A 27,184-nucleotide genomic window follows, 5' to 3' on the forward strand; every position below is an offset into this window, starting at 1 on the left:
CATGAGGTGTAGCCAGCAATTCTTGCAAAATTTTCTGGAGTCCTGTCATCCAAAAATGTTTCAACAACAGCTATCATGTCGGGACGTCGAGTGTTCACAAAGCTATGTGTGAGCTCTCCAACATTAGTAATGAAACCTCTAATGTTGGCCGACAGGATGCTGATAGACTGGCTCCTCATGATGAAGTGGTCAGCTTGAGGTGGTGGGTGTGTAGGGAATGTAAGGTGCCTGCCCTTGAGAGAGGTAGGGTACTGAGGCAGCTGCAGGGATGTAGGTCTATGGTCGTGTATAAGGCCCAATCCCACCTGCTGGGCTGGGATAGGAGTAGCTAAGTGGGTGACGTGTGAGAGTGTTTACCAATTCAGAGATCCTGCTGGTTTGTTCTGAGAACAGGTCTCTAAACAGGTGGCCCTGTCTGTCAAGTTCCTTTTTCTTCCGACACTGGTCCTCCTTATGTCCTTTCTTGTAGCAGTAATTACACCCGGTATCTCGCAGGCAGTTGTTGGCAGAGTGCCCCTTCCGGTGACAGCGAGAGCACAGCCTAGGTGCCTGGGAGGGTGGACTAGGATTTGTTGCACCTCCTGTGTTTCGCAGATTTGTCCTCAGATTCTGCCGCTGAAACTGTGTTAGTGGAGGGTGAGACGGCTGTAGATGTCTTCCTCCTCCACGTCCTCCTCCACGTCCTCTACCCCGCCCTCTACCAGTTCTGACAGAACTTTCCCTTCTCTCTCTTTCCCTCTCTCTCTCTCTCTCTCACTCTCTCTCTCCCCCCTTTTCCCTTCTCACTCTCCCCCCTCCCTCTCTCCTTCTACCTTTCCCTTCTCTCTCTCTTTCTCTCTCTCTCTCACTCTTTTCTCTTTCAAAAAAAGAAAAAAGAAAGGGAAGAAAAGGGAAAAAAGAAGGGAAAAAAGAAAAAACGGTGGGGACTCGAAGGAACTAGTTATCAGATGAGAATGGTACTGGTAGGGAGGAGAGGTTCTGGGAGCAGTGAAAAGAATGGAACAAGAGTGGGAGAGGAAATTAGAGCTTTCTGAAAAAATGGAGACAGAACTTTCTGTGAAATTGGAAAAGAGGTTGGAGAAGGAGAAGAAGAATTGGGAGTCACAAGTCGAAACTGTAGTAGCCAGGATAAGGGTACTAGAAGATGAGGTAAACAGGCTGAAGCGAGTTACAGGGGCATTGACCAGAGAAGATACAGCATATGAAGCTGAGAGGCCGAAGAGGAAGGTAGGAAATATGAATTATGCTAAGGTCATATCAGCCTGCCAAGAAAGGCCAAGGAGTGAAAGGGGAGAGCAGCTGGGTGCAGATGGAGAGGGTGATAGGTCAAATGCAGAGGCAAAACCATGCTACCAAGAGCTACTGGAAAAAATAAGGGAGAAAATGACCACATTCAGACAGGAACCAGAGTCACAGAGGGAGAGGCAGTGGGAGGAGGAAAGGGCAAAATCAGTGCTTTTCCATGAGCTTCAGGAGAGAGAGGAAAGGACACACACTGAAAGACGGCAGGCAGAAAGAAAGGAGATTGAGAACATCATCACAGAAATAGGTGAAGAAGACATGGATGAGATTGTAAATTTTCAGAGAATAGTGGGGTACTTGAAGGGGAGAAAACGACCAATCAAGCTGATTCTCAGGACAGAAACAGTGTGAAACCACAGTGGAAGTACTTGGCAGAGTACAATAGGGTGTTCCCAGGCAGAGACAGAACATAAACTGAACGACAGTAGCTGAGGAAGAGGACAAAAAAGCAAAAGGAACTAGGAAGGGAGAAAATGACAGAAATGAGCAGAAGTCAATCAAAGCAGGACCGAGCAGCAAGGGCAAGCACACACAGAATCATCATAAGAACCCCACAACCTATCACACCATCCCAACACAAACTACAATCCATACTCACAGCTTCCACCCAACACCCAGCTATAGAATCCCACAGTATGCTACCAGGCCTCCCACTCTCATAGGCCCCCAAATCACAGTGTTGGAGAGGAAACTGAAGGTATGGTACACAAATGCTGATGGAATAACAAATAAGTGGGAGGAGTGGCACGAAAGAGTCAAAGAGGCATCACCGGACATCATAGCTCTCATAGAAACCAAGCTTACAGGTATGATAACAGATGCCATATTTCCAATGGGATACCAGATCTTGAGGAAAGACAGAGGGAACAGGGGAGGGGCGGAGGATGGTCTCTGCTGATCAAAAACCAATGGAATTTTGATGAGCTGGAGAGAGGAGACAGCAGAGAAGCAAGTGATTATATAGCAGGAATGTTTCACTCTGGAGGTCCCAAACTGGTACTTGCAGTGATGCATAACCCACCACAGAACAGCAGGAGGCCAAGGCAAGAGTATGATAAGAGCAATAGAGTGATGGTTGACACACTGGCTGCAGTGGCCAGAAGAGCTAGTGCATGCTGAGCAAAGCTCCTGATCATGGGTGACTTTAACCAAAAGGAAATCGATTGGGAGAATTAGAGCCACATGGGGGTGAAGATACATGGAGGGCTAATATGATGGAGGTGGTACTGGAAAACTTCATGTACCAACACATAAGGGACACTACAAGAGAAAGAGGAGACGATGAACCAGCAAGACTGGACTTAGTATTCACCTCGAGTAGTGCAGATATTGAGGACATCACATATGAAAGTCCCCTTGGGACCAGCGATCATGTGGTTTTAAGCTTCGACTACACTCTAGAGCTACAAGTGGAGGGGAAAGCAGGAAGGCCAGGGCGAATGAAGCCAAACTACAAGAAAGGGGACAACACAGGATTGAGGAACTTCCTGAACGGGGTTCAGTGGGACAGAGAACGGGCAGGGAAGCCAGTTAATGAGATGATGGAATATGTAACAACAAAGTGCAAGGAGGCTGAGAAGAGGTTTGTACCCAAGGGTAACAGGAATAATGAAAAAGCCAGGATGAACCCATGGTTCACCCAAAGGTGCAGGGAGGCAAAAACCAAGTGTGCTAGGGAATGGAAGAAATATAGAAGGCAAAGGAGAATAAGGAGAGCAGTCGTAGAGCCAGAAACGAATATGCAGAGATAAGAAGGGAAGCTCAACGACAATATGAAAACGACATAGCAGCAAAAGAAAAATCTGACCCGAAGCTGTTATCAGCCACATCAGGAGGAAGACAAGAGTCAAGGATCAGGTAATCAGGCAAAGGAAGGAAGGAGGAGGGAAAACAAGAAATGACCGTGAAGTACGTGAGGAACTTAAGAGATTCAAAGAAGAGTTCACAGAGGGGATAGAAGGGGCTCCAAAAAGACAGAGAGGTGGGGTACACCACCAAGTACTGGACACAGTACACAAAACCGAGGAAGAAGTGATGAGGCTTCTGAGTGAGCTAGATACCTCAAAGGCAATGGGGCCGGATAGCATCTCTCCATGGGTCCTGAGAGAGGGAGCAGAGGCGCTATGTGTACCTCTAACGACAATATTCAATACATCTATCGAAACAGGGAGATTGCCTGAGGCATGGAAAACAGCAAATGTAGTTCCAATCTTTAAAAAAGGAGACAGACATGAAGCACTAAACTACAGACCAGTGTCACTGACATGTATAGCATGGAAAGTCGTGGAGAAGATTATCAGGACAAGAGTGGTGGAACACCTAGAAAGGAATGATCTCATCAACAGCAGCCAACATGGTTTCAGGAACGGAAAATCCTGTGTCACTAACCTACTGGAGTTCTATGACAGGGTGACGTCAGTAAGACAAGAGAGAGAAGGGTGGGTGGATTGCATTTTCTTGGACTGCAAGAAGGCGTTTGATGCAGTTCCGCACAAGAGATTAGTGCAAAAACTGGAGGACCAAGCAGGGATAACAGGGAAGGCACTACAATGGATCAGGGAATACTTGTCAGGAAGACAGCAGCGAGTCATGGTACGTGGTGAGGTGTCAGAGTGGGCGCCTGTGACCAGCGAGGTCCCACAGGGGTCAGTCCAAGGACCAGTGCTGTTTCTGGTATTTGTGAACGACATGACAGAAGGAATAGACTCTGAAGTGTCCCTGTTTGCAGATAACGTGAAGTTGATAAGAATTCATTCGATTGAAGACCAGGCAGAACTACAAAGGGATCTGGACAGGCTGCAGACCTGGTCCAGCAATTGGCTCCTGGAGTTCAACCCCACCAAGTGCAAAGTCAGGAAGATTGGAGAAGGGCAAAGAAGACTGCAGACGGAGTACAGTCTAGGGGGGCCAGAGACTACAAACCTCACTCAAGGAAAAAGATCTTGGGGTGAATATAACACCAGGCACATCTGAAGCGCACATCAACCAAACAACTGCTGCAGCATATGGGCGCCTAGCAAACCTCAGAACAACATTCTGACATCTTAATATGGAATCGTTCAGGACCCTGTACACCGTGTATGTTAGGCCCATATTGGAGTATGCGGCACCAGTTTGGAGCCCACACCTAGCCAAGCACGTAAAGAAACTAGAGAAAGTGCAAAGGTTTGCAGCAAGACTAGTCCCAGAGCTAAGGGCATGTCCTACTAGGAGAGGTTAAGGGAAATCGACCTGACGACACTGGAGGACAGGAGAGATAGAGGGGGACATGATAACGACATACAAAATACTGAGAGGAATTGACAAGGTGTCCAGAGATGGAACACAGCAACAAGGGGACACAGTTGAAAGTTGAAGACACAGATGAATCACAGGGATGTTAGGAAGTATTTCTTCAGTCACAGAGGAGTCAGGAAGTGGAATAGTTTGGGAAGCGATGTAGAGGAGGCAGGATCCATACATAGCTTTAAGCAGAGGTATGATAAAGCTCACGGTTTAGGGAGAGTGACCTAGTAGCGACCAGTGAAGAGGCGGGGCCAGGAGCTAGGACTCGTCCCCTGCAACCCCAAGTAGGTGAGTACAACTAGGTGAGTACACACAAACACACACACACAGACACACACACACACACACACACACACACACACACACACACACACACACACACACACACACACACACACACACACACACATACACACAATTTAATCCTGCCAAATGCAATGTCATGAAGATAGGGAAAGGGCACAGAAGACCACAGACAGAGTATAGGCTAGGTGGCCAAAGACTGCAAACCTCACTCAAGGAGAAAGATCTTGGGGTGAGTATAACACCGAACATGTCTCTGGAAGCACACATCAATCAGATAACTGCTGCAGCATATGGGCGCCTGGCAAACCTGAGAACAGCATTCCGATACCTTAGTAAGGAATCATTCAAGACACTGTACACCGTGTATGTCAGGCCCATACTGGAGTATGCAGCACCTGTTTGGAACCCGCACTTGATAAAGCACGTCAAGAAACTAGAGAAAGTACAAAGGTTTGCGACAAGGTTAGTTCCAGAGCTAAGGGGAATGTCCTATGAAGAATAATTAAGGGAAATCGGCCTGACGACACTGGAGGACAGGAGGGTCAGGGGAGACATGATAACGACATATAAAATACTGCGTGGAATAGACAAGGTGGACAAAGACAGGATGTTCCAGGGAGGGGACACAGAAACAAGAGGCCACAATTGGAAGTTGAAGACACAAATGAGTCAGAGAGATAGTAGGAAGTATTTCTTCAGTCATAGAGTTGTAAGGCAGTGGAATAGCCTAGAAAATGACGTAGTGGAGGCAGGAACCATACACAGTTTTAAGACGAGGTTTGATAAAGCTCATGGAGCGGGGAGAGAGAGGGCCCAGTAGCAACCAGTGAAGAGGCGGGGCCAGGAGCTAAGACTCGACCCTTGCAACCACAAATAGGTGAGTACAAATAGGTGAGTACACACACACACACACACACACACACACACACACACACACACACACACACACACACACACACACACACACACACACAAGATAACGACATACAAGATTCTGCGGGGAATAGACAAGGTGGACAGAGACACGATGTTCCAGAGAGGGGACACAGAAACAAGGGGCCACAATTGGAAGCTGAGGACTCAGACGAGTCACAGGGACTTTAGGAAGTATTTCTTCAATCATAGAGTCGTCAGGAAGTGGAATAGCCTAGCAAGTGAAGTAGTGGAGGCAGGAACCATACATAGTTTGAAGAAGATGTATGACAAAGCTCAGGAAGCAGAGAGGGAGAGGACCTAGTAGCGACCAGTGAAGAGGCGGGGCCAGGAGCTGAGTCTCGACCCCTGCAACCAAAATTAGGTGAGTACAATTAGGTGAGCACACACACACACACACACTCACACTCACACAAAATCCCACCTTCCACTTATCATACAATAAACACACTCTCATATAGCCCCACATACACACACACACACACACACACACACACACACACACACACACACACACACACGAGGTGGCCAGGAGAGCACACATGGGGGGGAGCAAAGTTACTAGTTATGGGTGATTTCAATCACAAGGAGATTGACTGGGAAAACCTGGAGCCCCATGGGGGTCCCGAAACATGGAGAGCCAAGATGATGGATGTGGTACTGGAAAGCCTCATGCATCAACATGTTAGAGACACTACCAGAGAGAGAGGAGAGGATGAACCAGCAAGGCTGGACCTTCTATTCACCATGAGTAGTTCGGACATCGAGGGTATCATGTATGAAAGGCCTCTGGGAGCTAGTGATCATGTGGTTCTGTGCTTCGACTACATAGTTGAGCTCCAAGTGGAGAGAGTAGCAGGAATAGGCTGGGAAAAACCAAACTACAAAAGGGGGAACTCCTCAGGCATGAGGAACTTCCTTCAAGACATTCAGTGGGAGAGGGAACTGACAGGAAAACCAGTACAAGAAATGATGGACTATGTAGCAACAAAATGCAAGGAGGCAGAGGAGAGGTTTGTTCCCAAGGGAAACAGAAATAATGGGAAGAACAGAACGAGTCCTTGGTTCAACCAAAGGTGTAGGGAGGCAAAAACTAGGTGTACTAGAGAATGGAAAAGGTACAGAAGACAGAGAACTCAGGAAAATAAAGAAATCAGCCGAAGAGCCAGAAACGAATATGCACAGATAAGAAGGGAGGCTCAGAGACAATATGAAAATGACATATCATCAAAAGTAAAGACTGACCCGAAGCTGTTGTACAGCCACATCAGGAGGAAAACAACAGTCAAGGACCAGGTAATCAGACTGAGGAAGGGTGATGGGGAATTCACAAGAAACGACCGAGAGGTTTGTCAGGAGCTCAACACAAGATTTAAAGAGGTATTTACAGTGGAAACCAGTAGGACTCCAAGAAATCAGAACTGGGGGGCACACCAGCAAGTGCTGGATGAGGTACATATAACCAAGGAGGAGGTGAAGAAGCTGCTATGCGAACTTGGCACCTCAAAAGGCGGTGGGACCAGACAACATCTCTCCATGGGTCCTTAAAGAGGGAGCAGAGATATTGTGCGAGCCATTAACAAAGATCTTCAACACATCATTTGAAACTGGGCAACTCCCTGAGGTATGGAAAATGGCAAATGTAGTCCCAATTTTTAAAAAGGGAGACAAACATGAGGCACTAAACTACAGACCTGTATCACTAACGTGTATAGTATGCAAGGTCATGGAGAAGATCATCAGGAGGAGAGTGGTGGGGCACCTGGAAAGAAACAAGTGTATAATTGACAACCAGCACGGTTTCAGGGAAGGAAAATCCTGTGTCACAAACCTACTAGAGTTTTATGACAAGGTGACAGAAGTAAGACAAGAGAGAGAGGGGTGGATCGACTGCATATTTTTGGACTGCAAGGACCCCAATGGAAATAAGTCACTGACTTTTTTGGGTTATCCTAGGTTCTCTACACATATGCTGCTATGTATGATAATTCTAGGTAACTGTATTTGTGTATACCTGAATAAACTTACTTACTTAGTTACTTACTTAAGAAGGCCTTCGACACAGTTCCTCACAAGAGGTTACTGCAAAAGCTAGAGGATCAGGCACACATAACAGGAAAGGCACTGTAATGGATCAGAGAATATCTGACAGGGAGGCAACAACGAGTCATGGTACGCGACGAGGTGTCAGAGTGGGCGCCTGTGACAAGCGGGGTTCCACAGGGGTCAGTACTAGGACCTGTGCTGTTCTTGGTATATGTGAACGACATAACGGAAGGGATAGACTCAGAAGTGTCCTTGTTTGCAGATGATGCGAAGTTAATGAGAAGAATCAAATCGGACGAGGATCAGGCAGGACTACAAAGAGACCTGGACAGGCTACAAGCCTGGTCCAGCAACTGGCTCCTTGAATTTAACCCTGCCAAATGCAAAGTCATGAAGATTGGGGAAGGGCAAAGAAGACCGCAGACACAATATAGTTTAGATGGCCAAAGACTGCAAACCTCACTCTGGGGGTGAGTATAACACCGAGCATATCTCTTGAGGCACACATCAATCAGATAACTGCTGCAGCATACGGGCGCCTGGCAAACCTACGGATAGCGTTCCGATACCTCAGTAAGGATTCGTTTAAGACTCTGTATACCATCTACGTCAGGCCCATACTGGAGTATGCAGCACCAGTTTGGAATCCACACCTAGTCAAGCACGTCAAGAAATTAGAGAAAGTGCAAAGGTTTGCAACAAGACTAGTCCCAGAGCTACGGGGATTGTCCTACGAAGAAAGGTTGAGGGAAATCGGCCTGACGACACTGGAGGACAGGAGGGTCAGGGGAGACATGATAACGACATATAAAATACTGCGCGGAATGGACAAGGTGGACAAAGACGGGATGTTCCAGAGATGGGACACAGACACAAGAGGTCACAATTGGAAGTTGAAGACTCAGATGAATCAAAGGGATGTTAGGAAGTATTTCTTCAGTCATAGAGTAGTCAGGCCATGGAATAGCCTAGAAAGGGATGTAGTGGAGGCAGGAACCATACATAGTTTTAAGGCGAGGTATGATAAAGCTCATGGGGCAGGGAGAGAGAGGACCTAGTAGCAATCAGCGAAGAGGCGGGGCCAGGAGCTGTGAATCGACCCCTGCAACCACAAATAGGTGAGTACAAATAGGTGAGCACACACACACACACACACACACACACACACACACACACACACACACACACACACACACACACACACACACACACACACACACATTTACACCCACACACACACACATTCTCACATAGACACATACTCCTTCCTCTTACGCTTCCCCCACCTATATCCCACTCCTTGCCCTGATCCCCCCTTCTTTCTCTCACCCTCCTTCTCCCCCTCCTCTCCCTCTTTCCCCCTCTCCCATTCTCTCTCCCCCTGTGCTTTTTCGTCCTCTTCTCTCCTCACTCCCCTTCCCCCTCCCCACCCCTCTCTCACTTTGCCACTGACTCCAGCTTTCTCCTCTCCCTCCCTCCACCCCCCTACACACTCGGACAAACGCACCACAAAACAAACACACAAAATTACATAAGTTTTTTATTCTGTGTCAACCAAAACAAAAAAAAATGGGGTGCCAGAGAGCAGGAAGGAAAACAAAGGGACTGGAGGATGAGTCTACGAAGGAAGATTGGGCAGCAGAGCTCATGAAAAGGGAACATGAGTGGGGAAAGAAGCTAGAAGAGCTTAGCAAGAGAATGGAAGAGAGGATAGATGCTGAAAGCAAGAAGTGGGAGATGCAATTCACAGCAGCAGAGGCTAACATTCAGAGATTAGAAGGGAAACTGAAAAATCTGAAACAGCATAAAGAACTAAAGAACAATTTGGGAATGACATCAGAGACTGTTACCTCAGTCACAAGCAAGGGGGCTGTGGGGAACAAAGGGAAATTGTGTGCAGTGACTCTATCAGACCATTACGGAGCCCGTGATAAAGAGTGAATCACATCAGGAGCAATTGTGGAGACTGTAATAAATGAAAGAGCTAAGCTATACGTGGAGGCCCTAACAGACCACAACAGAGCCCAGGGAAAGCTGAGAAGGAAAAATGACAGGCCACTGGGCCCAAGGACAACAGATAGTGAAGAAACTGAAGAAAGAAAAGCTGCAATGGAGGCAACTAAATTGAATCATGGGATACATAGGGATATGCAGTGGGAGAATGAAAGGAGAGGTCAGTCTTTGTCAATGGGCTCCAGGAAGTTGAAGGGGAAACTTATGAAGCAAGAAGACAAGGGAGGGAGGGGAATGCAATTGAGAGCATCATAAAAGCAAATTTTCGGAGAATAGGGGGGTTTGCAAGAACAAGAACCCAGTCAGTCAAACTGACTTTTATTGCAGAATCGATTCGAAACAACCCTCCAGAAGAAAGCAAGACTAAGGGACATGCTGGCATACCAGAAGGTTTATCTCGATCACGACAGAATATGAGAAGAAAGGCAGAAATTGAAAGAAATGGTACAAAGATGAAAGGAGGAAAGATAGGTGAAGATGGACAGGAGAGCCCAGACTCAGGAGGAAGATCAAATACAGCCTCCCTTAAAACCACCTACAGAAGCCCCCCAACCAGGACAACCGCAATGCAACCAAACATTCTAACTGAAAACACACATGCCATATCCAATGCCCCTACCCACCTCATTACAAACCCCACCCTCACAGCAACCACCCATAGTTCTTTATGAGGTCTTCCCCAATCCCAATGCACCCCCCAGGCCACAGTTTTAGAAAAGAAGTTGAAGGTTTGGTATACAAATGCAGACGGAATAACAAATAAGTGAGAGGAGTGGCATGAAAGAATCAAGGAGACATCCCCAGACATAATAGCACTCACAGAAACGAAACTCACTAGACAGATAAATGCAATCTTTCCACCCGGATATCAAATCCTAAGGAAAGACAGAGAGAGGAGATGGGGAGGAGTTGGACTGCTCATTAAAAACCAGTGGGGATTTGTGGAAATAGATGGAATGTGCGAAAGGGAGTACTTAGTAGGAATAATCCAGTCTGAGGGCCATAAGGTGGGAAGTGCAGTAATGAACAACCCACCACAGAACTGCAGGAGGTCAAGAGAAGTATATGACAAGAGCAACAGAGTAATGATCGAAACACTAACTAAGGTGGCCAGAAGAGCTCACATGGGGGGAGCAAAGAAACTAGTTATGGGTGATTTCAATCACAAGGAGATTGACTGGGAAAACCTGGAGCTCCATGGGGGTCTCAAAACATGGAGAGCCACGATGATGGATGTGGTACTGGAAAACCTCATACATCAACATGTTAGAGACACAACCAGAGAGAGAGGTGAGGATGATCCAGCAAGACTGGACCTTGTATTTACCTTGAGTAGTTCGGACATCGAGGATGTCATGCATGAAAGGCCCCTTGGAGCTAGTGGTCATGTGGTTCTGTGCTTTGACTACATAGTTGAGCTACAAGTGGAGAGAGTAGCAGGAACAGGATGGGAAAAAACAAACTACAAAAGGGGGTACTACACAGGCATCAGGAACTTCCTGCAAGACGTTCAGTGGGAGAGAGAACTGGCAGGAAAACCAGTAAAAGAAATGATGGACTATGTGACAACAAAATGCTGGGAGGCAGAGGAGAGGTTTGTTCTCAAGGGAAACAGAAATAATGGGAAGATCAAAACGAGTCTTTGGTTCACCCAAAGGTGTAGGGAGGAAAAAACTAGGTGTGCTAGAGAATGGAAAAGGTTCAGAAGACAAAAGACCCAGGAAACTAAAGAGATCAGCCGAAGAGCCAAAAACGAATATGGAGATAAGAAGAGAGGCTCAGCAACAATATAAAAATGACACAGCATCGAGAGTCAAGTCTGACCCAAAGCTGTTGTATAGCAACATCAGGAGGAAAACAACAGTCAAGGACCAGGTAATCAGACCGAGGAAGGATGATGGGGAGTTCACAAGAAACAACCAAGAGGTATGTGTGGAGCTCAACAGGAGATTTAAAGAGGTATTTACAGTGGAAACAGGTAGGACTCCAGGAAATCAGAACAGGGAGGTAAACCAACAAGTGCTGGATGTGGTACACAAAACCGAGAAGGAGGTGAAGAAGCTGTTATGTGAACTTGATACCTTAAAGGCGGTGGGACCAGACAACATCTCTCTGTGGGTCCTCAGAGAGGGAGAAGAGATGCTGTGTGTGCCATTAACAAAAATCTTCAACACATCCACTGAAACTGGGCAACTCCCTGAGGTATGGAGGATAGCAAATGCAGTCACAATTTTTAAAAAAAGGAGACAGACACGAGGCACTAAACTACAGACCTGTGTCACTAACGTGCATAGTATTCAAAATCATGGAGAAGATCATCAGGAGGGGAGTGGTGGAGCACCTAGAAAGAAACAGGCATATAATTGACAACCAGCACAGTTTCAGGGAAGAAAAATCCTGTGTCACAAACCTACTGGAGTTATAAAACACGGCGACAGAAGTAAGACAAGAGAGAGAGGGGGTGGATAGACTGTATTTTCTTGGACTGCAAGAAGGCCTTCGACACAGTTCTTCACAAGAGGTTAATGCAAAAGCTAGAGGATCAGGCACACATAACAGGAAAGGCACTGCAATGGATCAGAGAATGCCTGACAGGGAGGCAACAACAAATCATGGTACAAGACGAGGTGGCAGCATGGGCGCTTGTGACAAGCGGGGTTCCCCATAGGTCAGTCCTAGGACCTGTGCTATTTTTGGTATATGTGGATGACATAATGGAAGGCATAGACTCAGAAGTGTCCTTGTTTGCAGATGATGTGAAGTTAATGATGAGAATCAAATCCGTTGAGGATCAGGCAGGGCTACAAAGAGACCTGGACAGGCTACAAGCCTGGTCCAGCAACTGGCTTCTTGAATTTAACCCTGCCAAATGAAAAGTCATGAAGTTCGGGGAAGGGCAAAGAAGACTGCAGACGCAGTACAGTCTAGGTAGCCAAAGACTGGTAACATCTCTCAAGGAAAAAGATCTTGGGGCGAGTATAATACCGAACACATCTCCTGAGGCGTACATCAGTCAGATAACTTCTGCAGCATACGGGCGTCTGGAAAACCTAAGGATAGCGCTTCGATACCTTAGTAAAGAATCGTTCAATATTCTGTACACCATATATATTAGGCCTATACTGAAGTATGCAGCAAAAGTTTGGAATCCACACCTGGTCAAGCACGTTATGAAATTGGAGAAAGTTGCAATGGTCCAAGAGCTACGGGGAATGTCATATGAAGAAGCTTTAAGGGAAATTCGCCTGACGACATTGGAGGACAGTAGGGTCAGGGGAGACATGATAATGGCATATAAAATACTGCGCTGAATAGACAAGGTAGACAAAGACAGGATGTTCCAGAGATGGGACACGGAAACAAGGGGTCACAATTGGAAGTTGAAGACATATGTGTCAAAGGGATGTTAGGAAGTATTTCTTCAGTCATAGAGTTGTCAGGCAGTGGAATAGCCTAGAAAGTGACGTAGTGGAAGAGGGAACCATACATAGTTTTAAGGCGAGGTTTGATAAAGCTCATGGAGCAGGGAGAGAGAGGACCTAGTAGATAGATTAGATTTTGCCACCGAAGTGGCTAGTTTATTGTGCACCCCATATCCATCCTGTGGACGGTAGCGCGAGAGCATATGGATACACAAAAGGCCTAGGAACTAGGCCCCAAAGGGTTAACAGGAATACATATGGATTTATATCTACATATCTATAGTTCACTTATCTGTTCTCAGTAGTAGTAACCAGTTACCAGTCTAGTAACCAGTTACCGTAACCGTCCGTTGACTCAACGACCAACCGTCTTGAGTCCCGGTCTTCATATTGTGCTGAGCGGACACTATTTCAAAACACCCACTACGGGGTACTGGCCAGACGGCTAGTCAGTTTTACGAGTGTAACCAAGGAGATAGGTACGGCTGGCAAGAGCTCTGTCCACATAACAGTAATTATACGTATAACAGCCTACGTGAGTATTTCTACCCTAATCCACGTATCGAACTCCCACATGATAAATGGTGTACAGCGGTGTGGAGCGTGGATTTACGTTTTTAAGGGTAATTCAAGGCGTTTGAAGACTGTTGTGAGTAGCGCCAGGGTCATAGGTGAATCGTCACCCACCAGCCACTACCCGCCCGCACCACCTCGAGCCACCAGCTATACCCTCGCGCACCACCAGCCAGCAGTCGCCTACTCCCCTCAAACCTATTGCCTGCAAGCCTGTTGCAGCCGTTTCAAGCTTCCTGGCTTAGTTCGTGTGCTAATTGCTTCAATCTCCGAGGGGTTGACCCGGATTTGCAATTAAGCCAGTCAGTAAGCCAGACTGTGGAAGTGAACGCCAGTCAGCCTATCATCCAGCCTGTCTCCTGTCATCCAACTGCTCCTCCGTGCTTTGTGCATCGTTACACGTCTTCCAGTCATCCATTCTCGTGGGGTAAGCCAGTCAGCCAACCCAGCTTCTAACCCAGCTGAGAGAGAGAAGTAAGCCACGCAGTAAGAAGTAAGCCAAGCTCCTCTGAGGTATTGTTTATATCGCTTGTGCTCCCTGTTGGATGCTAAGAGTGGTTTTCACCATTCCTGTGGCATAGAGTGGGTTGTTAGCCATCTTCGTGGGTGAGTGGGGTGCGCGGCAGACCCCCAGCGTCCCCCCCACCACTCTCTCTCCCACCACCCGGGGTGCGCGGCAGTACCCCAGCGAGAGTCACACCCACCATCCACCACCACCAGCCATCCACTCATCTACCTGTGGTTGTTTGCACCCTTGTACCGGGTCCTAGTACTGTTTTGGCTCACATAATTGGTCAAGAGATTGTAGCTGGTGCCAACGAGATAAAGCCAGTTATGTGAGTTCGCCTAGAACGCACATTTCTTCACGACAACAGTGAGTGTAGGTGACGTCAGCCCTCACAGCGCTGGACACCCTACCCCCCGCCCCATCACCAGCACCCACCGCCCGTCTCCTACTCCAGACTCCAGTGATAATTTTCTTGAGACATTTTTTCTTGCATTTAAAGACATTTGCGTGTGTGAGATATTTATAGTAAATTGTTTGTGTACTCTAAACCTTGTGTTTTTCAGTGTAAACGCAGTATTCTTTGACTCAGTATTTTTTACAATATTTTTCAGTGTTTCATTTATCTTATGATTTTTTATTCTGTGTTTTTTCTTATGCTACTCCTGTCTCTAGTAAGTATTATTGTGTAGTGTACCAGTCAGTCACCCTGTGTGAAGTGATTCATTTTTTTTTTTATTGTATTCTTTCAGCATACCAAATTATCAATTTATTTCTGTGTGTGTCATTTTTTTTCGTATGCCAACAGTGTCTCATTCCTCTAATTTTTTCGCAGACTGTGTACCATTATTTTTGCCAGCAAATTTTTGTCGTATCAGTCACAGCAAGATTTTGTTGTATCAGTCACAGCAGGAATTTGTTGTAAGAATAAATTAATACTGTTGTGTGCTCCGTCACTGTAAGTGTTATATTCCCTGTTTTGTTCCTGTGTTTTATTTTTATATTCTTGAACAAATTCACTCTTGATGCAATTTCAATTACTTTAACGTAAAGTGTTTTCTTACTCTGTTTGAGTAAATTGTTTTGTCTAATTTACAATTAAGAGTTAAAGTGTTCAATCAGTTTATTTTTTTTTTGGTCTTCATATTTTAATTCATTATTTTTACCTGAGTTTTCCCAGTGACACTTTATTACTGCAGTGATTGTTTCTACACCTTATTTTGTTGCACTTGTTCTGAAGTGAATTATTTTGTTGAAACTTGTTCTGCAGTGACTTATTTTCTTTTATTGATATTTTGTGAATTATGTTTTAATTTTGTCTATGCATTCTTAGAAAATACTTAAATTTCCCAGTTAACAATTTAGTAATTTTATTTTACACTTTCACATTGATTTAAAATTTAATTAATTAATTTTTTTATTAGCAAGAGTAAAGACAGCTCATTTTGCATTTAATTCAGTCTCCAGTAATATTTTTACTTGTATATTTCAATGTAAATTTTTTTTTTCTTGGTCAATAGTTCTTTAAATTGAGTTTTCTTTCTTCTTGCAGTGTATTTAGAAATTATTCTGCAGAATTAGTTGTATATCTTTTCATTTCAATTCTAGAATTTTATATCATTTTTATTGTTCATTATTTTTGCCTTGTTTGTTCTCGTGCCACTTTGCCATTATGTCTCACATACCGTCAAGTGATACTTTAGTGAATGTCGACACTCAGACCTCTCAGGCTACTACTGCTGGTCCTGTCATCAGTCCTCACAGTTCCTTACCGACTGACAGACCGACTCAGACACCGAGATATTATAGTTATACTCGTGATTCCCTTGATGCGTTACCTTTATTCAATGGCCATGTACATAGTCTTGAAGCATGGTTTGCAGCCATTCGTTCTCGTGCTAGTGCCCTAGCTGAAGGTCCTCCTTCAGAGGAAAGCCTTATCAGACTTGCTAAAGAAGCTCTTTATCGATCTCCTGCTGCTGTTCACGTTGTTGATCTCCTGGATATGCGAGACTTCAGGAATCTTACTAGGTGGTCACAATATGAGGAACTGATTCGTTCTTTCCTTGTCCCAGTAAAAACAGCTGATCCATATGTTGTTCTTAGGGAACTAGTGAATGCTACACCCATGAGTACTGAATCGTTGAGTGCATTTGCTGTTAGATTAGACAAACTTTTATCATCATTTATCAATGCTGTCCAATCATCATCTTTTCTCCCTGAAGAGGCTAAACCATTTACAGCATCAATTGCTAAAATAGCAGCTTTTGGAGCAATTAAAGAACTAATGCCGCCTGCTTCTGTGTGTGCTTATGAGGCTGATCCTCCAACTGTAACGATGGAACCTCTTACAGCCTTAAATCATGTACGTTCCTTGTGCCCCCAGGGTACTTTCCCTTGTATTAAAAGTAATGTCACACATATGCCTCAGTCTGCACCACCTCTTGTTTGCGCCACAGAGACAAATCGTAGTCGTCAACCATCTCAGAGATCACCAAGAACCAGTGTACAGAGTCGTTATACACCTCGTAGTGTTCATAGTACATTCAGTAACCATAGTCGGCGGAATTGTTACAACTGTGGTTTCCGTGGCCATATTGCAATTAATTGTCCTGATAGTTACCCTAAGAGACGTCGTACTGATGAGGAGTACTCAGATCTTCCCTACTGTAATTATCATAGAATACATGGACATGACACATCTGAGTGTAATGCTCTCTATAACCTTCAGTACTCTAGATCTTTCCGTGGTCGTTCCAACCGCAGAACCCGTCGAGGAAATAGATCTCGTGGTTTTCAAAATAACCAGAACCAGGCTCATTCATTCAATTCTCAAACTCACCAGAACCAGGCTCGTTCTTCCCAGTCGGGGGAATTCGAGCGCCCCAGTCAAACCGCCCCATGGTGACAGTAGGTGATAATGAGTACACCATCCCCGTTCACAACTCCTTTGAAGCCTTAAGCAGTCTCGAGAATGACAACCCTGCTGAGGTTGTTGCTTCACATGTCTCTGACATAGATGATTTTGGGGATGGAGTAGAACAAGTCTTTTCTGATGAAAATCCACCTTTTTGTTTGCACATAACTTCCAATGCAACCATAGGCCCTATAGTGCAAGCATCTGTTTATAATGCGCCCGTTCAATTGTTCATGGACTCTGGTGCGCAAATCAATATTATTAGGTCTAGTTTGTTTAAGGATAAGAAGTTACGACATGTCCTTCTCGTAGAACCGACTCCTGTGTCCTCCCTTAGTGGAGTATCTGGTTCTCACCTGCGTGTCCGAGGTACGACTGCCCTAACCTTTTCTATCCAAGGTAGAGACTTCACTGTTTCCTTCCTTGTTGTCGATCAGATTACTTTCCCTGGTGACCTTCTACTGGGATTTGCTTCCATGCGAGACTTACGCATTGTGCTCGACCCTTATCGATGGCATGCACAAATTGACGACTTGATCGTTCCATTCTGGGGTTACCAGCTTGGATCCGAAATCTGTTATACTGCTGCAGAGTATGATGTACGGATTAAGTCCTTACAAGCTAATGCATTCTCCAGTAGCGTACCCAAGCGGTCAGGCACTGGTAATTCTGTCACTCCCATCAGTGTTCCACCTATACCTTCAGAATTGCAGGATAGTCCGATGCCTCAAGTGTCCGAGGACGCTCAGATTGCCTTGAGTGCTCAACCTATCCCTGCAATGCCTGCTAGTTCGAGTAGTAGTTTCTCCACAGGGGACGCCTTGTCGGAAAACAATTACTTGCAACTAGTAATGCCATCTCTTGTTGATGTCACATGCCGTCTGCAGAAAGACGTTTCTGTTGCGGCTAGTGCTCTCACTATAGTGTCTGTAGTTGTTCCTAGTGTTCCAGATGGTGATAACGTCCTAGTTGACAGTGATTCCTGCAAAGTAAAAGGTCTATTTGTTGAACCATCCTTACATGTTGTAAGAGATAGTAAGATCCATTTCTACCTGGCCAACACTTCTGGTCACAGTGTTCGCCTCAGAGCAAATACCAATCTTGTTGACCTTGTTCACTATCCTTACCCTGTTCAGGTAGAGGATGAGTTGTCACCTGACCAGTGGGTCGGTGCTATTTCTGCCGGGGAGACCACATCCACTGCACTGGATCAATCTGTTCCACCAGTTGAGGAGAAAGACTTAGCTCCCACTGACTTCCCAGATGAAGTCAAGCGTTTGTTGACTCTGTTGAACAAACGTCGTAAAGCCATTGCTTTACCAGGTGAGAAGATGGGTATAACGAACTTATTGTCCCATCGTATTCCACTTGAACCTGGTACTAGACCTATCTACATACCTGCGTACAGAATGCCTCATTCACAAGTTGCTGTCGCAGAAGAATTGATCAATCAAATGCTTGATGATGGAGTTATTGCACCTAGCAATTCACCTTGGAATGCACCCTTGATACTAGTACCTAAGAAGGATGGTACTTGGCGTCCAGTAATTGACTTTAGGAAGTTAAACGCAAAAACCATTCCAGATCGCTTTCCACTCCCTGTACTGGGTGATCTTTTACGTAATATTGGAGATAACAAAGTCTTTTCAACCCTAGATTTGTTACAAGGGTTTTGGCAAGTCCCTCTTCACGAGGACAGCCAAGAACTAACTGCATTCTCAACTCCTACAGGTCATTATCACTTCCTCCATATGGCATTTGGATTACGATCTTCCCCTATCACGTTCTCAAGGCTCATGACTAATATCTTTAGAGGTCTCATAGGTAATGCACTTATGGTGTACTTAGATGACGTAATCGTCATGTCTAAAGACGTGGATACACACTTGAAAAGACTTGATGTAGTACTTGGTAAGCTTGAAGAAGCCAATTTAAAGATCAAACTGTCAAAATGTCAATTTTTCAGATCAGAAATTAAGTTTCTTGGTCACGTAGTCACTCCTAGAGGGGTTACGACTGACCAAAGTAAAGTAACTGCAGTACTAAATTTTCCAACTCCCAAAACTGCTGATGCCGTAAGATCCTTTGTGGGCTTAGCAGGTTTTTATAGATCTTTCATTGCCAATTTTTCTTCCATAGCTGCTCCTCTAACTGAGTTGCTTAAGAAAGATGCTCCTTTTGTTTGGACCTTCAGTCAAGAAAGAGCATTCCAAACTCTAAAAGAAAAGCTAACATCTGCTCCAATTTTGAAATTTCCAGATTTTTCTAAGCCTTTCTATCTGACAACTGATGCTAGTTCAATTGGCATAGGTGCCGTACTAGCTCAGAAGACCGATGGCAAGTACAACGCAGTTGCATTTGCTAGTCGAGTCCTTACAAAGGCTGAACGTAATTATACAGTAACTGAGCAAGAAGCTTTAGCAATAGTATGGTCTTTAAAGCACTTCCGAGACTTATCAGTACTCTGTTCATGTCTTGACAGATCATGCTCCACTGATACCCTTATTCCAGAACAAACAACCTACTGGAAGGTTAGCTAGATGGACCTTGACTATCCAAGAGTTCAATCCCACCTTTGAGCATTTACCTGGCAAGTCAAATGTAGTCGCAGATGCCTTATCGCGACATGTTAGTATAGTAACTGCAGACCCTCCATTTAGTGCTGAAGATGTAAAGAATGCTCAACGAACAGATCCCATGTGGTCTGGTGTGATACGATTCCTGCTCCAGGAAGATCTTATTCTGACTGTGAAGCCACCAGCTCCCATCAGTGACTTTGTCATGAACCAAGAATTACTGTATCGAACAGCCGAGTTGGGTACTCCTAGCAGAAGAGTATACCAGTTAGTAATTCCACAGTCACTAGTGAATGTAGCCTTACAGCTAGTTCACGATGTACCAGGTGTTGCACACCCTGGTATGGATCGTTCAGTAAAACAAGCCAGATTGAAATACTTTTGGCCTCGTATGGCAACTGATATTTCTGAGTATGTTAGGAAATGTAGTGTCTGCATGCAACATAAAGGCAATGCTAATGGTCCTAATCCAATCCAAGTGTATCCAACTACTAGCGAACCTTGGGAAAGAGTTGCGCTTGATTTGTTAACTAATTTTAAATGTTCCCTCCAAGGTAACAAACATCTGTGTGTTATGGTAGACCATTTCACCAGATATTGTGAGTTAGTTCCTATTGCAGATAAGACTGCCGAGACAGTAGCTAAAGCGTTTAAAGAACGCATTATCTGCAGGCATACCACTCCTAAGTCCCTAGTAACAGACAATGGAGGTGAATTCTGTAATGAAATTCTTGAAAATTTGTGTACCTTGTACAAGATCTCTAAATCCACCATTGTTCCTCATCATCCTGCCAGCAATGGGTTAGCGGAACGAACCAATAAGAAAGTACTTGATGTCTTGAGAGCCACTATCAATCCCAACAGTGAAACTTGGGATGAAGTTATACCTGATGTGCAGTGTGCTATAAATTCTGCTTACAATGTTTCTATAGGTGACACTCCACATTATGCATTGTATGGTGTAGATAAGCGTTTGCCTTATGAGTTGTTATATTCTAATCCGAAACCAAATTACAACCCTGATGATTTCGTAGCAACTCGTACCAGCTTAGCTCAAAGTGTTTTTAGAAGAATCCGTGAAACACTTCATAAATCAACAGCAGAATTTACAAGAGTCGCAAACACTCGATCAAAGCCATCCAAAATCAAAGTAGGTTCGAGAGTTATGCTGACTAATTTTAACAAAACGTCTGCAATGCCAAAGCTTGATCAAAAGTTTGTTGGTCCTTATCGCGTAGTTGAACATATCACTGGAAATAAGTATAAGGTTAGAGAGATTAGTACTGGTCAGTATAAAGAATCGCATTTGGATCATATGAAGTTAGTATGTGATGATAATGATGTTCCAACCCAGACTAATGTGACAGACTCTGACAATCCTCCTGATCCTGTACTCTCTTCCTCTGATACTCAGTCAGACGATCAACCTGAATGTCGTTATTCCCTACGTACACGACAGGTATTGAGAAATCCGCAAGTATCATTTGTAACTTCCAATTCAGATTTGCCTCAAATGCAGCATGAGTTAGCCAATGCTACAGAGTTTGATCCTCCCAGAGATGACACCCATTCTGCATATGCCAATCTTACCCTAGCAGAGTTGGGGTTAAATGTAAATAACCTGTATAGATGAATAATTACAGTATCAACTTATCAGTATTCAAGAATTTTTTTTTTGTGTTCATGTTCTCTCCGCATTCTGAGAGTTAACAGTCTAGATTTGCGTGCACCGAATCTGCCTTTCTGTTAAACACTCTTTCTTTGTATATATTCCTTCCTCAGAATCCGTAGATCACACGAATACAGATCGATCGATCAAAATTTTTGTTTTTATCACTTGTAATCTCAATGTTGAGTTCGTTGTTCATTTGTTGAGTTTTAAGTTGTACTATAGTATACCTTGTATTGCATTACAGTTCAGTTACGTAAGCTTTCATTCCAATGTTCTACTTATGTATCTATAATGTTAATGTTGTGTACTTTGACATTGTATAGAATCAGCCCAAGCCGTACCTGCCATCTCTAGTTTGTATTAGTTGTATGTCGGGACGACATACGTTAGCGTCGCCGAGCTCTCAGTAGTAGTAACCAGTTACCAGTCTAGTAACCAGTTACCGTAACCGTCCGTTGACTCAACGACCAACCGTCTTGAGTCACGGTCTTCATATTGTGCTGAGCGGACACTATTTCAAAACACCCACTACGGGGTACTGGCCAGACGGCTAGTCAGTTTTACGAGTGTAACCAAGGAGATAGGTACGGCTGGCAAGAGCTCTGTCCACATAACAGTAATTATACGTATAACAGCCTACGTGAGTATTTCTACCCTAATCCACGTATCGAACTCCCACATGATACTGTTACAAGCAAATTTAGGAAATTTGCTTAGTATATCTGGTATCTTATTTTCATTAATAAGATATCTTGACATGTCACATAGGTTATTATACTGTCTGTCTCTGTATTCCTCAATAAGTGGACAATTAAGCACATAGTGTTCAAGAGAGTGACCATATGCCTGATCACATAATTTACATTTAGTTTGATCATCATCTGTGTGTCTCCCAAACTGCCAGAAGTACTTGTAACCAAGCCTAAGCCTGGCCACTACAACATCAGTCAGTCTGTTCACATTGCAAGTTGCTCCATAAACATACTTATCTACGTTCATGTTATCATAGTGGGTTATAGATCAACTCAGGCTTCTAACTGCATTCCTATAACAATCATTTTCATTATTTACTTCTCTCCTAATATTATTCCTAATGCTAGACACAGTTATACCAAAGTTATATTCTACATTCTCCTTCTCGATACTCTTCTTGGCTAACATATCAACTTTATCATGAAGGAGTAATCCAATGTGTGATGGGATCCATAGCAATTGTACATTAATTCCTTTGTCCCTAATTTTTGAGTATCTATACCTGGCTTTCCCAATGAGCATGTTGTTGGAGTCATTATATGAGCCAAGAGCCTTCAGTGATGACATAGAATCAGTAATGATGATAGAGTCAAGCTCAGTGTCATAGGTTAGCTTTAGCGCCATTAGGATTGCAAACAATTCAGTTTGCAGTGTAGACGCCCAGTTGTTAATTCTTATGCCTAACTCAACAAATTTATTATCGTTCTTAACAAAGGAGGTGGCAACAAGAGCAGATGCAGCCCTGCCAGAAGACTCTTGTTTAGATCCATCAGTGTATATAACTTGTGATAACTTGTTACTACCAGCTAGGTGAGAAATTTCTTCTTGAGCAGTTGCTCTAACAAGAGATTTAAGGAAGGGATTACTAGCAATGAGCTTCTTGGGAGGGACTTGTAGGTATGTGATATTAAATGAACACATCTTCCATGGAGGGGTGAAATGCTCTTGTTGCCTACAGTGATACAGTTCATGCAGGTTATAAAACTTAATGCAATTGCACGTTTTCACAATCCATTTAGATCTGTGTGTATTTACCTCTAGACACTTGGTAAGATTCACTGTGACAGTGTCTGGTTCGTTTCTCAACATTCTAATACCGAGTACAGTGTTAATTTCAACAATCAAAGCGATCATAAGAACATAAGAAAGGAGGAACACTGCAGCAGGCCTGTTGGCCCATGCTAGGCAGGTCCTTCCCAGATCCATCCCACTAATAGAATATTTGCCCTCATAAAAATATGAGAAAGAAGGAACACTGCGGTGTGCCTACTGGTCTATGCGAGGCAGCTCCAATTCTCCCCACCGGCTTAAGCCAATGCCTTGACCTAGCGAGGGGAGCAGCACTGTATCCGACCTAGTAGCTAGTCAGGTTCAACTCACACCCACCCACACCCACTCATGTATTTATCCAAACTATTTTTAAAACTACACAATGTCTTAGCGTCTATGACGATACTCGGGAGTTTGTTGTACTCATCCACAACTCTATTACCGAACCAGTGCTTTCCTATATCCTTCCCGAATCTGAAATTTTCCAGTTTAAAGCCATTGCTGCGAGTCCTGTCAATGTTAGATATTTTTAGCACGCTATTTAAATCCCCTTTATTAATTCCTGTTTTCCATTAATACACCTCAATCACATCCCCCCTAATTCTATGCCTTTCTAGAGAGTGCAGATTCAGGGCCTTCAATCTTTCCTTATAGGGAAGATTTCTGATACATGGGATCAACTTTGTCATCCTCCTTTGTACGTTTCCCAGTGCATTTATATCCATTCTGTAATACGGTGACTAGAACTGTGCACCATAATCCAAATGAGGCCTAACCAAGGATATCTAGGGTTGAAGAACAACCTGAGGACTTCTATTATTTATACTTCTTGGTATGAAGCCAAGGATTCTGTTATATTGCGAACACTAATGTACTGTTGTCTTGGTTTTAGATTACTACTAGCCAGAGCTCCTAAATCCTTTTCAGAATCCGTAATATTAAGATCTACCTTATTTATTTTATATGTGGCAGGGTTATTTTCCTTTGCAACATTTAGATCTTTGTATTTGTCTATTTTAAACTGCATCTGCCACTTCTCTGACCACTGCATGAGTTTGCTCAAATCTTCCTTCAGTGCTTTAATGTCCTCATTAGAATGAATTGGGCGGCCTATTTTGGTGTCATCAGCAAACTTACTTATGTCGCTATCTATTCCCTCATCTAAGTCGTTTATGTAGATTGTAAACAACAAGAGACCCAGCACTAACCCTTGTGGAACACCGCTTGTGATGTGCCCCCATTCTGATTTCTCCCCATTTTTGCAAACTCTCTGCTGCCTATTCGTCATTCATTCCTCAGCCCAGGAAAAAATTTCTCCTATTCTGTGTGCCTTAAGTTTCCTCAATAGCCTCTGATGTGGAACTCTATCGAAAGCCTTACTGAAGTCCATATACACAATATCATATCAGTCAGTAAATTTGTAAGACAGGAACGCCCCTTTGTAAAACTGTGTTGAGATTCATTAATCAATTTATGCCTTTCGAGATGGCTACGAATTGCTTTGGCAATTATTGATTCCATAAATTTTCCCACTATGGAGGAAAGGCTTATTGGTCTATAGTTCGAAGCTAAGGACCTGTCACCTAACTTGTAAATAGGCATTACATTTGTCATTTTCCATTTATCAGGCACTATGCTAGTTTGTAGTGATATGTTGAAACGATTAGCAAAAGGTATGCTAAGTTCCTCTTTACATTCCTTTAACACCCTTGCAAACAGCTCATCAGGGTCTGGGGATTTGTTAGGTTTTAATTTCTCGATTTGTCTGAGAACCATATCACTAGTAACCGCAATCATGCATAGTTTATTATCGTTCTGTTCTACATAATCTATTATTTCTGGAATTTCGCTAGTATTTTCCTGGGTAAAAACTGAGAGGAAGTAAGTATTGAAAATTTCACACATATCCTTATCACTGTCAGTGATCTGATCTGAGTTACTCTTAAATGGGCAAATCTTGTCCCTAATCATACTTCTGTATACCTGAAAGAACCCTTTTGGTTAGTCTTCGAATCCCTTGCGACCTTAGCCTCATAATCCCTTTTTGCTTTCTTATTCCTTTTTTTATTTCTCTCTTTAACTGAATATATTGATTTCTTAACTGCCCCTTTCCTCTTTTGATACGCCTATATATACCTCTCTTTTGACGAATGAGATGTTTTAATCTATTGTTCATCCATTTGGGATCATTTTTGTTAGATCTAATTTTCCAACTCGGAACAAAAGTTGTTCGGGCAGCTAGAACTATGCTCTGAAAAACGTCATATTGGCATCCAAGATCACCTACCTGACCCATAGTCAGGAGACTCAGGGCATTCCTATTTAGCCCACCTAGATAATTTTTCAGTCCCATGAAATCAGCCAAGCAAAAATCTGGGACAGAGATTTGATTGCAGTTATCCGGGTAACTCCATGATATCAGTGAAGAGGCGGGGCCAGGAGCTATGACTTGACCCCTGCAACCACAAATAGATGAGTACACACAAAAAAAAACACTTGCACATGCACAGGAACCCTTGATACCCGCTAAAATCAAACACTGATCACTGCACAAACCCTCACTACACCTCCCTCCAGCCTCTCTCATACAACCACACATCTACCCACTCGTCTCTCATTCTAATCAATCCCACTCCCTCCGAACCATCCCTCCCCAACAACTCCATCTAATCCTTCCCTCCCTTCCCACTCCCCCTAGTCAATTCCTCTCTACTCATTCCCCCTAATCCTTCCCTACCCATTCCCCCTAATCCCTCCCTCCCTACCCACTGCCCCTAATCCCTTACTCCTTACCCACCCCCTAATCCCTTACTCCTTACCCACCCCCCTAATCCATCTCTACCCTTCCATCCCTACCCACCCCCCATAATGCTTCCCTCCCTACCCATTCCCATAATCCATCCCTCCCTACCAACTCCGTAATTCATCCCTCCCTATCTATTCCCCCTAATCCATCCATCCCTATCCATTCCTCCTAATCCATCCCTCACTACCCATTCCCTCTAATCCTTCCCTCCATACCCACTCTCTGGAAAACTGCTTAGATAAGTACACTTTCCTGCATGAAACAAACATAAGACAAACGTTACTTATCTTTTAACAGCAAGATTTCCAGCAGTCTCTCCCTGGAACTCCCTTCAGGGTGCTGTATCAATGTCCACAGTTGCTGCTTGATTAACAAGTGAGGCATTCATAAAATTTGCCCCAAAGGAGCATATATACAGCATTTCTACATCATCTGAAATGAATAGTTGTACTCACCCGGTTTTGGGTGAATCACCAGGAAGTCACGGGATCTATTGGTAATTCCAGTCAAATCTCACCTCTTCCTATTAGCTGTAGCTAACATAATTAGATGTGGATATGACTGGACTTGCCTGGGTATTTTAACTGGCCCAATTTCCCCTTGTTTGTGGTAGGGGAGGTGTGACTCCCCTATTAATGTCTTGAGTAGGCTGCTACAGATGCGTAGTTATGTCGTCGCTCGTTGATAGGGAGTCACTTCGGTCATTACGCGATAGGGTGATATAAGAACATAAGAACATAAGAACGAAGGAACACTGCAGAAGGCCTACTGGCCCATGCGAGGCAGGTCCAAGTCTCCTACCGGCTTAAGCCAATGTACCCAACCTAGTCAGGTCAGGTCACATTGACTTAAGGGAGGAACACGGCAACCGACCTGGTAGCACAAGCTATCAGGTCTAACTCACACCCACCCACATCTACTCATGTATTTATCCAACCTATTTTTAAAGCTACACAACGTTCTGGCCTCTATAACGGTACTTGGGAGTTTGTTCCTTTGTTCATAACACTAGAATGCACACCGCG

At 44.1% G+C, this 27,184-nt stretch overlaps 1 protein-coding gene across 1 annotated transcript in view; it reads left to right on the forward strand.

Annotated features, from left to right (window-relative positions):
- The window catches only part of LOC138854781 (uncharacterized), a 150,168-nt gene extending 127,379 nt beyond the window's left edge, over positions 1-22,789 (forward strand). Inside the window, exon 2 of the mRNA XM_070099837.1 lies at positions 22,580-22,789. Within this exon, the coding sequence (XP_069955938.1) occupies positions 22,580-22,587 (8 nt within the window). The 3' untranslated portion in view covers positions 22,588-22,789. The remainder of the gene's footprint in view (positions 1-22,579) is intronic.
- Positions 22,790-27,184: the final 4,395 nt, after the last annotated feature.

The sequence above is a fragment of the Cherax quadricarinatus genome, chromosome 69 (assembly GCF_038502225.1).
Source record: "Cherax quadricarinatus isolate ZL_2023a chromosome 69, ASM3850222v1, whole genome shotgun sequence".
In the NCBI taxonomy this organism is placed as follows: domain Eukaryota; kingdom Metazoa; phylum Arthropoda; class Malacostraca; order Decapoda; family Parastacidae; genus Cherax; species Cherax quadricarinatus.